At 33.4% G+C, this 16,219-nt stretch overlaps 2 protein-coding genes and 1 non-coding gene across 3 annotated transcripts; all 3 read left to right on the forward strand.

Annotated features, from left to right (window-relative positions):
- The first annotated feature begins 7,355 nt into the window (after window positions 1–7,355).
- LOC104904626 (hypothetical protein) lies at window positions 7,356–11,152 on the forward strand. The gene has a single exon (XM_010692929.4). It carries the CDS (start codon window positions 7,875–7,877, stop codon window positions 11,019–11,021), a length of 3,147 nt encoding a protein of 1,048 aa, XP_010691231.1. The 5' UTR covers window positions 7,356–7,874; the 3' UTR covers window positions 11,022–11,152.
- Window positions 11,153–12,549: 1,397 nt separating this feature from the next.
- LOC104904627 (hypothetical protein) lies at window positions 12,550–13,264 on the forward strand. The gene has a single exon (XM_010692930.4). It carries the CDS (start codon window positions 12,690–12,692, stop codon window positions 13,188–13,190), a length of 501 nt encoding a protein of 166 aa, XP_010691232.1. The 5' UTR covers window positions 12,550–12,689; the 3' UTR covers window positions 13,191–13,264.
- Window positions 13,265–15,738: 2,474 nt separating this feature from the next.
- Window positions 15,739–15,812, forward strand: TRNAR-UCG (transfer RNA arginine (anticodon UCG)). Its single transcript has one exon. It is a non-coding gene; the product is annotated as a tRNA-Arg (tRNA).
- The last annotated feature ends 407 nt before the right edge of the window (window positions 15,813–16,219 follow it).

Raw genomic sequence — 16,219 nt, forward strand, 5'->3', positions numbered from 1 at the left:
GCATATTATTTATATTTAGAGAGAATTTTTTCAATTTTTTTCAATATATAAAAAAAGAATAGACATGTCAAAGATAGGGTCTTGTTTGATTCATCTCAATTAATACATTATTAATATTCAATCATTATAATTTTTACTAATATATAATGAAAGATATTTAAATTTAAAGATGTGTATTGGGATATGTACACAGGAAAGTGAGAAAGATTAAAAAAAAAAGAGGGAGTAACTACGAAGAATTTTATATTTTTTTTTTCAAAAATCATTGTGCTTTTTTTTTAATAGAGGAAATCATTGTACTCCATCATAGAATTTGTTTTTATTAGTGGGTGTTTTTGGAAACAGATTTTTAGATAGGTTTAGAGGTTTGACCAAGTTAAAATTCTTCACTACAAAAAAAAGTTCATTTAGAGACGGACAAAATCCGTTCCTAAATAGGTCAAATCCGTCGCTATATAGGCTTAGAGACGGATATTGTCCCTCTCTAAAACCCTTGTCGCTAATTCGAGTTAGAGACGGATTTTAAAAATTCCGTCTCTAAATTCGTTGAAAATATAAAAAATATATAAACGAAATTAGCAACACGATAGTTCCTAATATTATCATAATTATATTTAATCACCTATTATTACCTACCTAGTTCAAGTTGATATCATTACCATTTAGGAATATCCCTTAAGTAAACCCGGTTCAGCTCTACAAGGGAAAGGATAAGAAGACTCCACAGTTGTAAGAATCGCTGTTCGTAGGAATCGAACTTGTAACCTCAAAGAAACGAGAAGAAGCTCCAACCAACTACACCAAATACAACTTGTATACTTCTCTACATAATATTGGTAATATGTAGAAGAAATATTAGAGACGGATTCAAAATCCGTCCCTAATTTAGAGACGGATTTTCAAATCCGTCCCTAAATTAGAGACGGATTTTAAAATCCGTATCTAAATTAGAGACGGATTTCTAAAATCCGTCCCTAAATTAAAGAAGCGCAATAAAATATTCATATTTGAATTTAGAGACGGATTTTCAGAATCCGTCTCTAAATTTAGAGACGGATTCTAAAAATCCGTCCCTAAATTAGAGACAAATTCTAAAAATCCGTCCCTAAATTAGAGACGGATTTTGAAAATCCGTCTCTAAATTAAATACGTGCAATAAAATATTCATATGTAAATTTAGAGACGGATTTTTTTAAATCCGTCTCTAAATTTATTTCGAGACGGATTATCAATATTCTGTCTCTAAATTAGAAACGGATATATATCCGTATCTAAAAATCCGTCGCTATATAAGCTTTTTTTTTTTTAGTTTGTACGCGTAAAAAATAGCGTTTGATAAGTAGCTTTTTAAAGGAAAAATTATCTAATGGAGAATGACCCTCATAAATTATACTTTTTGTCGTCTACGTTTTAAGATACAATCACGAATCTTTTGATTTAGGGAGAAAGTTGTGAGTAAAGGTGGCCATGGGCCGGGCTGGCCCGCGGGCTGCCCGAGCCCGGCCCATTTTCGGCCCGGCCCGGCCCGCTGGCCGTAACATGGGCCGTGGGCCTTGCACGTTTGGAGATTTTAGATTTCGGCCCGGGCCCGGCACGAGCCCTGGGCCTTGCAATTTTTTTTTTTCAAAAACTGTGATTTTTGGATCAGGCCCGCGGTGAGCACGAGCCCGGCCCGTCAGGCCCGTGGGCCGGGCCGGGCCATGGACAAGTTTCCCACAATTTCAGCTCGGCACGGCACGAGTTTGATGGGCCACGGGCCCGGCCTGGCCCGTATTCCACTTGAGCCCGCGGGCCTGGCCCGTGGTCAGGCCCAGCACGGCCCGTGGCCAGCTCTAGTTGTGAGTGTGTTTAGGAAGATGATTTAGGGTTTCTTTCTAAAGTAAACATTTGGTGTAAGTCTAGTAAAGTAAGTTGGTGAGGGATGTCGACTTGCGTCTATATATATTCAGAAATGCAAAAAATTAGGTCTAAAAAAAGAAATATCATCCGAACAGGGTTGTGTGTCGCTAAAACAGTGCACGTGATATATGACCTATCAAGGATAATAAAACGTTCAATTTGGGATAAAATGTGTTTAAACCTCTATTTTTGTGAGGTTTGGGCCTTCCTTTAGTTCATTCTTAAATCCAAATTATTTAAACAATTCGTATAGTAATCACTAGGCACTAAATCATAGAGACACGATTATGTGCTATTGATGTTTCTTCAATTCTTTGTATTGAAACTTGAGTCTCACGTTATATCGAGCTTTCCCATCAAATATTGAAAGCATTGCATGACTCAGAAGTCAGAACCTAGAAAATGCAGATTGCATTAGGTCTAGGCGGCCTAGCCCATATATGTGCTGTCCTTTTTCTATATCTGGCTTTGTCATGCTTTGGGCAAGCCCACGCCCAGTGGTGAAGCCAAATATTGTAACAAATGGGTTTAGTGAATAAGTGAACATAGTTTTTTTCTAATAAAAGATAACATAGCTGTACAATTCTTGTGTATTTGAATACACACTTCAATAATATTGAAATAAGTGAATATCAAAATTATTTGGATCTTTCTATGTTATACCTTTATGCATCTTTTAGTTTTTACGTTATATTTCCACTTTTTTCAAAGGTCTACGTAGACAGTAACTTTGTTTTAACAACAATGTATGGCAATAGGTGGACAAAGAATCGTTCTCACTCTCACATATTCACACATTTGCCACTTGCCAATGATTTTTTTTTTATAAAGGTAAGATGAAAAAAGGTTTAGGAGATCCTCCTCACGAGGAAACTCCCAAACAATCGTTTACAAGGATTTAAAAATCGAAGAAGAGACTTGACTAATATAGAAATCAAAATTAATTAAGTGACCTATCCAGTTTACTGCTTTGTTTGCTTCTCGATAAATGTGATGAATAGTATATGTCTTGAATTGACGTACGAGTGTTTTTATGTGAAAAAAAACTTTATCTATCCAGTGGGTCAACAACCCACTACTAATAGAAATAAATAAATAGTGGGATCCAACTCATCAGTTTTAATAGTTTTTTAATCATATATAATATTAAAGCAAGAAAAAATTAGCCTACGTGGCAGCCTCATAGAAATTCTGCTCTCACAATTCACCCCACATTCATAGAGCAATGAAATAGATGCCACGTGTCACATTCCATTAAAATGATTATGTTTGATTCCTTTATTATTAGTTTCCCAAATTTTGAAAATCAGTCATTGAATGTTTTAGGAAACCTCCAATTTCCTTAAGTTGAAGATATATCCGTGATTTTGGGCTGTAAAAGTAAGATTCCTCACTGGAAGGAAATCTCCACTTAAGCAAATCTTCCAAGGTTTTTCCTTTCCTGTCAAATATTCCATTCAGCTACTCTTTTTGAAGTTGAAAAATATTTGCAGGATGATTTTAGATTTGATACTGAAATTGTTTAAGAAAATTTAGTTACACACAATTGAATGACCGTATTATAAATCTGTGCAAGATATATACACAATTCAAAGCCACGTGTCAATCCTATTAAAATGATTTCATTGATTTTTTTTAAAATTCTTTAAGGAAATTTAGTTACACACAATTGAATGATTATATTATAAATCCGTGCAAGTATATACACATGCATGCAAAGATGTTTTACTCCTTTTCTCTCTTTTTTTTTTCTTTGAGATACATGCCTGTGCTGAAGGATGTTCAACAATTTTTCTAGATTATTTTATGAGAAGTTTTTTTTATCCAATAGTTACCGGTTTTATATCCACTAATTAGGAAATTGATTGTTTTATAATTGCTATAATTTAGGCAAAGAAAGGACTAATACCAACTCTATAACCATAAGTATTCACAAACATTATGTTAAACCCATTAAATATTACATACCCACAATTTCAAAACATCTCACCAAATTGAGAATCCTCAAATAGAGAAAATTATGATAAAAAAAAGGTGAATAATCAAAGGTCGGAGAAAAATCGAACCAAAAGCAAAATAAAAGAGTCGGCCATGGACATGAGCAATCAGTAAGTTGAGAGCGAGTGAGTCAATTCATTTTTGCTGTAATTCATCCAAAAATGAGTATCAATTCAATCAATTGGAGTAAGAAAAAAAAGAGAGAGAGAAAAACTCCTACAAAACAACAATTCATACAACCTGCACAACAAAACGGCAGTAGCAACTGGGAAACCAACAGAGAGGAAAGAGAAAAACTCCAACCCCAAAACCGCCATTAGATGAGAGAGAAACGAAAAACCCTAACAATTAAAATTTCGCCAATGAGAATAATTTGAAGTGACTAACAATTTTCTCACTTCTCTAGAAATGAGATAGAGACAGGAAGCAGAGATGGAAGTATTCAAGTATTCTCTTTAATGGGGAGTCGAAGGATTTGGAGGAGAGCGAGAGAAAAAAGAAAAAATGGTTTATGCAGGGGGTTTGAGTTTGAGTGTGGTGTTTTTTTTTCTTTCTTCATTCCTTCCTCTGTTTACTCTTTTACCTTTTTCGCGGTGTTCCTATATGACATAATCATCCTATTATATATCATACTTTATGAAAGAATTATAAAACAACTCATGGATGATGGGTTGAATGAAAAAATTGCAAATGTGAAGCAAGTAGTATATGATATCCTGATAATATGTTAGCCAGCTAATTAATTTTCTTTTTTCTTATTCACTATTGGTAATGAATATAATGAGATGCTAGCCCGTGCAGGAGGAAATGCAAATGCAATAATAATAGTCACACCATGACTATGATCAGAGGTTACATATAACAAAAACAATAATAGCTCAATCTTTGGTCCCAAAGTGGTCTAAGGTGGGCTAATATGAATCATCATAACAAATCATATCCACGACCAATACATACTAATTTATTTTTAAAAAAAAAAAATGAGATAGGGCATGTTCTCGTTACCATAAAACAACTGAAGTGAATTGAACTGAACTGAATTAAATTATAACTAATAGTAATGATAACAATTTAGGAATTGAACTGAACTGAAAATAAGTTGGGAGAACAGTCCCTTAAAGTGAGAGAAGTAAGACAAGAGACAATATATGAAACAAGAAATTAAATTAGGTAAAAAAGTGAAAACCAACATATAAGGGTCGGTTCACTTCAACTTATTTTGACAAAACTATGACGATATAAGTTCGAAAAAATTTAGATGATTAGGTGATCCAACGGGTTGTCAACCCTCTAATTATTGAAATTTCCTTGGCCAAGAGTACATTCAGACATTAATTTTATGATTGTTCTCTCTCCAATTTATTATATATATATATATATATATATATATATATATATATATATATATATATATATATATATATATATATTACTATTATTATTTTATTGTATCTAAGAGAGATAACATTAGGATCACTCAAAATTTTTCCACGCTCTTACATTCAAATGAAACAAAAAATATAAATACATCCACTTATGAACTTATGCTTGATATTAATATCATTTTTAAAGAAAATGTACACTTTGAATTTGGCCCATTTTATATTAAAATTCTAAAATAAAGGATTAGCAGAGAGAGTGCAACATGGCCCATGTGCTTAAATTATAAATATAGCTTTCTTTAATGAGCTTCGAGACACTAATTGAGAAGGTGAATCAACAAAATGAGTTAATTATATATCAAGCTTATATATCAAAAGAGGGATTTATAAGTATTCAATTTTAGTTGGTCTATAAGACAGTAAAATTGTTGTTGAAAGATTAGAAGTTATCGAATTAGAAAAGTTGTTAATTTGCCTATGCACTTTGTTTTGACAGCTTCTTTTTTCTTTGATGTAAAAGATAATATTGAAATGGAAATAATATGGAGAACTTATATAACACACAGACATTATACAAGTATTGTGTATTTATATTTGTTTACTGTACAAAATTATCATTTTCTAAATTATTCTTAATATTAAAATTGTGGTGGCTTAATATATTCTAAAATTGTTTTTAGGAAGAAACTAATGAGTAAGGATTATTTCAAGTAGCAACGGGGAATAAGGTATTTAGGCAAAAAAGTAAAGTGCGAAACCCCGTATGATACTCATTACGTCAGATGGAACGGGGAATAAGGTATGATACAATATATCATCGAAATGATGGTAATTTCAGGTAGCAATAGGGAATAAGGTATTTATACCCCATGTGGTACTTATTCAGTCAGTTGGAACAAAATTTTCTTATGATGTTTCAAAAAATACACACAATTTGGAATAAGGTATGATACAATATATCATCGAAATTGTGGTATTTCAGTTAGCAACGGGGAATAAGGTATTTATACCCCATATGGTACTTATTCCGTCAGTTGGAACAAAATTTCTTATGATGTTTCAAAAAATTCAGTTTTTTCGACCATGTGTTAAAAGTCAAGGACAATCCCTATCACATGGTAGTTTTGTATCTCCCGAGACCAGTTCTTAGTCATGGCTAATTTTATGTAGCCATTTCTCAGTCACGAGTAAAAATTGCCCAATAGTACTAATTTATGAGAAAGAACATGGGAAGTCTAACACTTTAAGGCCATTTCGAGTAAAAAATGAAGACTTTAATGTGGAGAGGGTTTCTAAGATAATTGACCACTAAGTGGTTACTAGGATAAGACCAAGTTCGTGCAAATTTTCTCCCTTTTTGAAGCAGTTGAGATCATTAATTTACCTTTGTCATCTCAACATAAGGTGTTGTTGGCTTTGCTTATGACTATGTTATACAACCTCCGTTCTTTTTCTACTGCAACAATTGAGTTTTCACGTTTGCTAATACACTATTTTAACTATTAATATCTTTAATTACTTTTTAGTAAAATTATACAAAATTGATATTCTGAAGTATATATCGAGACGAATCTAACAAGACCCCACATGACAATATTTTTCCTGACATAAAAATCATAATATATAGTGAAAGGTTATGATGGTGAATGGATAGTGTAAAAATCTCATTTTGCAATATTACAGAAATAGAACGGAGGAAGTAACTTCTTAATAAATTTCGTTTTGCACTAAAAAGAAGTCTTCCAAAACATATCAGTATCATGTATATGTTAAACAACTTTATAATTAATATAAAGGTGTATATCTTTTAAACACAGAGTTTTTTTTTATCAAGTTAACGTAAGAATCGTTTACACGTTTTCATTGTAGCTGATATATAAACATTTTATTATACTAAATAGTTCACGTGCATTGTGCACGGGCCTAAAACCTAGTATTTTATTTTAAATGAGTTAACTACCCACCCGATAGATGTAGCATTGCCCGTTATAAGTTTGGCCAGTGATGGTAGACACTAGACTGCTAGACAGTGAACAGGTGGATAAGGGTTGATTTCATTGTAAACGTCTAGTCAATGATTTCTCCAAAGTCAACTCAAGGCTCTAGAGACAATAGGTAGTTGTCTGAAGTTTGCTTCAACTTCACTCTCTTTCTCTCTAACATTCTTCCTTCCCACCTACTTGATTAAAATTCACATCTTTACTTCTTCATTCAATGCAACAGAGAACAAAATCTGCAATTCAAGCCCTAATTTGAGGTTTTCTATGAATTGTAAGTTCAGTTTTGTTCTTAATTTATACCTTTTTTCTAGCATTTGCTGCACACCCACCTCGTTTAATGCTCGAATTTCATACATAATTTCATCTTTTTGAGAGTGTCATTTCTGATTAGTCGAATTAGAAACTTGGGTCACCCAGTAATCAAGATTTTTTTTTTTTTTTTTGATGGGGAGTAATCAAGATCTTAGTTTGTGGGTCTTTGACAAAACCCTAGAAATTATGTGAATTTGTCTATTTGAGGCAATTGTGTTTTGCAAGATTAGTGTTAATTACATTTTCTGAAGTGGGTTTCCCTTAATTTGTATGGTAATTAATCATGAGGGTTTTACCAATTTGGAGTATACATGTATTATTGTTAGTGTTTTTGTTGCTTGATTTCACATGTTGTGAAGTTGTGGAAGAAGAATCTGAATCAGGAAATGATGTTTTTGGAACCCCAAATTATGATAGATTGGATGAAATTAAAACAGCCTGTTCTTCAGTCATAGCTTCTGGTTCTGAATTGAAATTTGATTACAATGTGATTGATCTGATTAAGAAAGAGCTGTTTTTTAATAATGGAGATTGGGAACAACAAGGAACTAGTGCACCTTTGATGCCATTTGATGATAGACCACCAATAATGTCGTCTGGTTTTGAATATGATCTTTACAACTCGTCTCGTTTGAAGCCGCCATATAAGCTTGTTTCTTTCAAATTGACCGATGTAAGCACAGCTCATCGGTCTAAACGGACTGTAGCTGTCAATGGGTATCTTTTTCTGGTTATTACCTCCAATCTTCCTCTAGCCACTATATCACGTCAGGGAGTACCTGAATACACCATGTGGGAGGGACATTCTCAACTTCTTATTAATCTCCAAGGAATTTATGCTGAATCAAGAAAGACTGGAGAGAGAATGCTGTGTTTGTTAGGTAGTACAATGTTGCCTTCCCGTCAACCTGATTCCGATGATCCTTCAGAATCAGAAAGGGCTTCTGGCTCAAGTGATGATCAGCCAACTCTACTCCAAGATGAACAAATCCTACTTGTTCTTAACTTTCCGAAGAAAGCTAGTCTAAAGCGCAGGGCTGTTCAAGGGGAGCTGAGAAGTTTGAACTCGAAAACAAGCCTAAAGTACTTTGATAAAGTTCAGATTACGTCTCAGCTGCAAGCTAAGACTCGTGACTATGAGTTTAGCCCTGATGAGATCATAGCCAAGGCGTGCAAGCCACTTTCATATTCAGAGACTTCCATTAGTGGGGCCATTGAGGTCTACAAGGGGGTTGATTTTTGTACATCTCTTCGAAAAGCTTCCACTGATGCAGCTTTTATAGTTGCACCTCATTGGCAATGCAATGGCACAGATGAATTTTGTAGCAAGTTTGGTCCTTTTGCATCAGATAAACAGATTAACGCAACCGACGGAGGGTTTAAGGATGTCAGGATTGTTGTGCAAAATATTCTCTGTGTAACTAAAAAAGCACGGGAAGATGATGTCGTGGCAAAAGTTTCTGCTGTGTTTAGAGCCTTTGATATTCCCAACAACCAATTCATTGAAAATCAAAGAAGTGGATTGGGAAATATGACGCTTGTTGCTGAAGGTTTATGGAATTCTTCCAGTGGGCAACTTTGCATGATTGGTTGTCTTGGAGTTGTGGGTGAGGAAGGTCATCACTGTGATTCTCGAATTTGTTTGTACATACCTTTGTCATTCTCCATTAAACAAAGAAGCACCATTCTTGGTAGCATATCGAGTATTGACAAGAGCAATCCTCCTTACTTCCCTTTGTCACTTGAAATGCTGTTTCAGAGTATGGATTACATTTATGACAGTTACAAATATGCACAACCGTACTATCATTATTCAAAAATTGATACTGCAGGAGCTATATTAGAGAAATATGAGCCCTTTAGTTTTGGAACTGTCATCAAGAAATCATTGCTGACATATCCTAAACTTCAGGACTCAGAGGATTATTCCGACAGTCTCAGACTTCTTGCAGAAGACCTCACGCTTCATGTATCAGCTGTCCCTGATCCTATACCTTTCTCTAAGACTTCAAGAACTAATATCCAGATGGAGGTTCTTTCTCTGGGTCCCATGTTCGGACGTGACTGGTTCTCAAACGATTCTATAGCTAGCCCTGAAACTCCTTACCTCACGAAGGCTTCATACACCGAGAAGCAGCTGCTTTTGAACGTTTCCACTCAGCTTAAGCTCAGGGGTGGACCTTATAGTAACTTTTCTATGCTGTTTCTGGAAGGAATCTATGATCAACATGTTGGAAGGATGTATTTAATTGGTTGCAGAGATGTCAGAGCCTCATGGAAGGTGTTATACGATAGCATGGACCTTGAAGGTGGCTTCGATTGTTTAATTGAAGTAGTTATTTCATATCCACCCACTACAGCTCGATGGCTTGTGACTCCAACAGCTGGCATTTCCATATCTAGTAAAAGAACAGAAGATGACCCTCTCTACTTTAAACCACAGAAGCTTCTCACTCTTCCAATATTATATCGACAGCAAAGGTTAGATATTCTTTCTCGAAGTGATCTTGAGGGGATTCTCAAGATCTTGGCCCTCTCTGTGGCTATTGGTTGCATCCTGAGTCAATTATTTTATACCAGAAGTGCCTCAGATTCTCTTCCATACATGTCTCTTGTCATGCTAGGAAGTCAAGTCATTGGATATGCTCTTCCTCTTGTTATTGGTGTACAATCTTTTTCGAGAAACAACAATGTGGAGGTTGAAATCCAGTCCTCATATGATCTTGAGAGGAGTCAGTGGGTTAAAGTGATTGACTATATTGTGAAGCTTATGATGCTGGTGTGTCTTACACTTATTCTTAGGCTATGCCAAAAAGTGTGGACTTCTCGTATCAAATTACTTTCCCAGAACCTGAACGAGCCACACCGAATCCCCACAGAAAAAGCAGTTCTTGTTATAACTGTAATCATACACATTATCGGCTATATATTTGCTCTGATTTCCCACTCCTTGAGCACTCACACATTGAAGACATGGGAAACTATTTTTCAGGAGTATACAGGTTTACTTCAAGATCTTTTCCTTCTTCCTCAGTTAATAGGCAACATAATATGGCAGATAAACACAAAGCCGTTGAGGAAACTGTATTACATGGGAATTACAGTTGTCAGAGTTCTTCCTCATGTGTATGATTATATTAGAGGTCCAGTCTCGAATCCATTTTTCTCGGAGGACTACGAATTTGTGAACCAGAAATTTGATTTCTACTCCAAGTTCGGGGATATAGCTATACCAGTCTTGGGGATATGCCTTGCAGCTATAATATATATACAGCAAAGGTGGAGTTACGAACGGCTTAGCAATGCTCTTACTCTTGGGAAGCACATACTTCCTTTCGGATCAAGAATGTATGAGAGGTTGCCTACTCAGTCATCAACTGAGCTTGTTTCTGGCACCAATAAAAAGAATGTTGAAGATAATGAAGAATGATATGTATGTATTAGATAATATTTAGCTTCCTTATCTGTAAACTGTGTTTAAGATGTACTACTACTTGCCTAATGTGGTACACACTGATATATAACAGGTTTCTAATACAAACACATGCTTTTCAAGTCTCATTTTGTTGATGTCTCTTATGCTGTAACCAATTAACCATGCAATTAAAACACTTTAGTTAAAACTTGTTAATATAGGTGTTGAATACTTCTTACACTCATTTTAAATAAATACAGCTGCTTCATAAATGTATATCATATTGCAGATTTTCATACTTCAAGTACCAATCTAAACCATTAAAGCTGTATGTTATTACATAGACCTGAGGTCAATCTAAACCCAACACATACTACTATGTTTTGTGTTCACTTGCATTTTTTTGAGTAAAGACTCTGTCTTTGACTATTTTAGATATACTCGAGTATACAATAAAAAAACATGATGAAATTCATACAGAAAGGCAAAGTTGTAAGCAGTTTTGTAAGCAGGTTTTAGCTATGTTTTTCTCTATTTAATGAGAATGTCTATTAACTTAGTTGGTAGAGTTTTGCGAGACAGTATCCAAGATGGGACTAGTAGCTTTATCAAATATCCAATTTTCTTAATGCCAAAGGTGTAATGCACTAATGCATAAAGAAACATGTCTTGATTTTGTGAGACCGTGACTACATAAATAAAGTTATTTTTCTGAAATTGTTTTACTAATACTTATACTTCCTTTTCCACCATTTTTTCATCAATTTTATTCACCTAAACTTATATGAACTAAATTCGTAAAACCTAATCAAACCCGATTCCATCTAATCTTTACACCTAATCGAACTTAATCAATCCTATCAAACCCAAACTTATTTTTCAAAAACCTAGAGACTATAGTCTAAGGACGTCTTTGTCACAAGCTTTTTTTAGTGTCTTAACTAGGTCAAAATACTTATTAAAAAAAAAATAGTAGTATTTGACAAGTTAGTGGTGTAAGTAGCTCTTATTGGTGTAAGTAGTGTTTTAGTAGTGTTTTTGAAAAGCTACAATTTGTATCTTATGGATAGCTTTTAGTGGTGTATAAATTATATATTAAAGTTTTGTATGAGTTTTTAATAAATTACTTATAAACAGCTACTTTGACAGTTTCTTATACCGAATATAAATATCTTGTACTGTTACTTGGACATCTAACAGTTACGCACCAACCACTAACAACTTCTATCACAGCTAACAACTTATCTCATAACTAAAAGATACTACCACAGCTATTGTTGCCGAACACGTCCTAAATCTTTGTTTTCCACAACTTATTTTTGCTTAACTTTATTTATCTTTAATTAATTTAACTTATCTTTACTGAATTGCTGAACTTATTTTTACTAATTAAATTTGTTTTTACTAAATGTTACTTAACTTATTTTTTACTGAATTTAACTTATTTTTACTAAACTTATCTTTGCTGATAGTGAACAAAGCCTAAAACCTCAAAAGCAAACACAAACAAAAGAATCCCAACACTCATTGATGGCCCAAAAACAACCAACCAACCCAATTACCCAAACCCCATTCCCAAAACCAAATTCCCACCAAAAAGTATTATCTCAATCTCATCACTAAAACTTACTACTTCTATACAAGATAAGAAAAACTCATCCACTCAACAACAACCAAAACACCATGAATGCCACTAAATTCCTCCATCACTCCCAATTCTTAAGATCATCACCATTAACATTAACACCCATTACACACTTCCCTAAATCACCCTCTATTCTCTCTCCTATACGCAGCACCACCAACAATAACAACGACAACCCACCACCACCACCACCACCACCACAATCTCCGGCAATTACGCCGCCAGAAACGGTGGAGATAAGGTTTCGTAGAGGTTCTAGAAGGCGTCGGAAAGAAGAAGAGCAAGGTGTTTCCAATGAATCAACGAAGAAGAAGGTTGTAATGAAGAAAAATTGGGAGGAAATGGATTTTAATGAGAAAGCTATTGAATTGTATATGGGTGAAAAAGGGTTTTTGTTTTGGGTTAATAAGTTTGCATATGCGTCGATTTTTATTATTATTGGTGGTTGGATTTTGTTTAGGTTTGTTGGTCCGTCGTTCAATCTTTATCAACTTGATACTCCTCCTCTTTCTCCTGAATCTGTGTTTAAGGGTTCTTAGGAGGTTGAATTCTTGAGTTTTACTAAGATTATTATGAGAAATCAGACATGGAAATACATTGAGATTATGGTGTTTGTTTGTTTGTTTGTTTTTGATAATAATTTATTGAATATCTATGATCTTCATAATTAATTGAGCTCAAGGAAAATCTCATTCAGGAAAAAAAAAATTCTTATTTAGCAAAAAGAATAAAAAAAAAAATAAAAAAAAAAAAATAAATAGGAAAATGAGTGAACGTTTTTAAGTCAGAGTTTTAGTAGACTAAATTCGAATGCATGCGTGCTTCAAGTTATGAAAGATGTATAATAATAGTCATAGAATATTGATATTAAATTGTAATTTTTCTAAAAAAAATAAAGAATATTTAAGGTATTTTAAGTGGACACCAAAATATTTAAGTGTTGCCTTATATAATAGATATAAAATGACAATATTTGGCGCGAAGAACCTTGCATTTCTTTTCTCCGATGCCTTGGAATATTCTTCTAAAACTTGAAAAAAAGTAATTTGGTGAACTAATTTCCTCGTTGCATATGAATCTTTAAATAATATTTATCCAATTATTATAAATTCTAGATTTTCCTACAAGAATCTTAGATAATACTACCTCCGTTTCATATTAATAGTTACACTTACACTTTTCACGCATGTCGATACACTACTTTGAGTCTTTATATCTCTAACTTTGTATTTATAAAAAAATATAAAAAATCAATATTCTAAAACTACATATCGAGACGGATCAAACAAGAACCCACATGACTATATTTTTTCTTAATCATAACTCACAAATGATAGTCAAAGGGAAATTTGTAAATAGTGTCAAAAGTGAAAGTGTAACTATTAATATGAAACGGAGGTAGTATTAAGTTTAGGTTAATGTTATCCTACTTTCGTAATCTCAACTTCTATTTGTCGCCTCCAAAACTACTTAAAATCGCCCAAAAATCATTTTTTAGACAATTTTACCCTTCTTTATTTTTCACACCACCCACCATTCCCACCACCACCTACGACCCCCGGCTAGCCCCGGCCACCCCTGCCATCCCCTACCTCCCAACACCACCACCTTCGCATCACCCCACCACCAACACAATTTTTTTTAGAAAGGGCGAATGTCTTTTATGGAATGGATTTATTTAATAATGTTATTGTTGGAATGAAAGTCTTTTATGGAATGGATTTATTTAATAATTTGATGTTGTATTATTTTATTACTCTTTCATGATGGTGATCTTGAATGAGTAAAATGAAGGTAAGGTTATGTCTTTATCACATTGGTTTAATTGTTGATTTATTCAAAAAAAGTTAAAGAAATTGAATGAAATTAAATTGGTGATGTGATCACCTTGTTAATTCACATACAAAATAAGTTATTTATTTGTTTGGAGTATTATTTGAATTAATTAGTCAACTAATTACTAAATTAGTTAAAGTGAAAAAATTATAAGCGATAAAACTATAGACTAATGTATATCTAGAGTATTTGAACAAGGTGGGTTGGAACTCATGGTAGTATCCCGTGAGTTTTTTTAAGGGTCGAAGGATCATCTTGACTGGAATCTTGGCTTATTGAGTTACTGCGAGCTATCACGCTAATGTCATGTGTTTTGTGATGTTTGAGTTAGATAGAATGTTCCTTACTTACTCTAAACTAAACTAATAAATTAAATCAGTCAACTTATGAGTTTATAGTTATAAGTTGTCGAGTTGTTATTGTTTATCCAAGTTGTCTATCTATTATTTTATTATTTTATGGTATCATGTCAGAATGTTTGTTAATGTCATTAGCTTGTATGTGCTTACCTTTGATAATGGCATATGTTTTTATTGGTCCTCTAACAACCATCTTCATTTTGGTATCGTTTAACAAGCAGTCACGACATCAGTTTGTCATACAACTGTTTACAGGTTCGAGATTATGATATATGTCGGGGAGTGATGAGTTTACTTGCTTTTGTTGTCTTTCTTTATTTGCTTTTATCATTGTTCGAAAGATTTTTGAGATTTTGGTTTATTTATTGAGATTTTGATTTATTATTCATTTAGTTTTTAGGGTCTTTATTTGTTTCACTTTGTAATAAAATAGTACTGACTTCAGCCATAGATGGTTTGAAGTATTTTAATTAGTTTGAAAATAACTCTTTTAGCAATTATTTTAAATTTGGCTATTGAAGAGAAAAAGGCAAAACTTAGTTAATCATTAAGAATTTCTCTTTTTCTTTTTGCAATATTGATGAACAAAAAATCACAACTATTACGTGTGTTCACGTGTTTGTAAATATAATTACAATAAAAAGGATTCAATTTCACACTTTCTTTCTCCCTCACTTTAATATCTAACATTATAGTGGTAGTAACTAGTGAGATATCATCTTATGTAAGATTGGACCATGACTTAAATATCTTTATTCATTATATATAATATGAATAGTGAATATGGTGTCATTCTCCAAAAAGAAAATCAAAGAAAGAAAAATCCGGACTAATTAAGAAACAAGATCTACAAAGAAACAAATAAGATTTAATTTACTTTATAAAACATCAAGACCGCATAGCGCAGTGGATTAGCGCGTTTGACTTCGGATCAAAAGGTCGTGGGTTCGACTCCCACTGTGGTCGCTTATTTCATTTTTGGTCCGCTGCTAGATTACGTTACAATATCCTTATTACTTCCTTTGTTTTTTTTTTTTACATATTACATAGAGAAAATATACCATAATATCTCTGTTCATCTTATTTGCAAATTAAGCTTTAACCTATAACCTTTTAAAATGCTACTTTTATCTGAAACTTTTTTTTTAATAAGGGTCTCACATTTATAGAATCAAGAAGAGGACATACCGTCCATAAGAATATATAGAGACACAGTCCATGGCCCAAAGATTAAATCTACCTTCGTCCAAAACCTTTGCATATTGTTTAGATGATAATATGTACTCAAAGCGAGGTCCTAAAATTTGGGATGGTGCTCTATTGAAATATCACCTCTTCCCTACACTACTAGATTTAGTTAATAGTGATATAAA

This window comes from Beta vulgaris, chromosome 9 (assembly GCF_026745355.1).
Source record: "Beta vulgaris subsp. vulgaris cultivar EL10 chromosome 9, EL10.2, whole genome shotgun sequence".
Lineage (NCBI taxonomy): Eukaryota > Viridiplantae > Streptophyta > Magnoliopsida > Caryophyllales > Amaranthaceae > Beta > Beta vulgaris.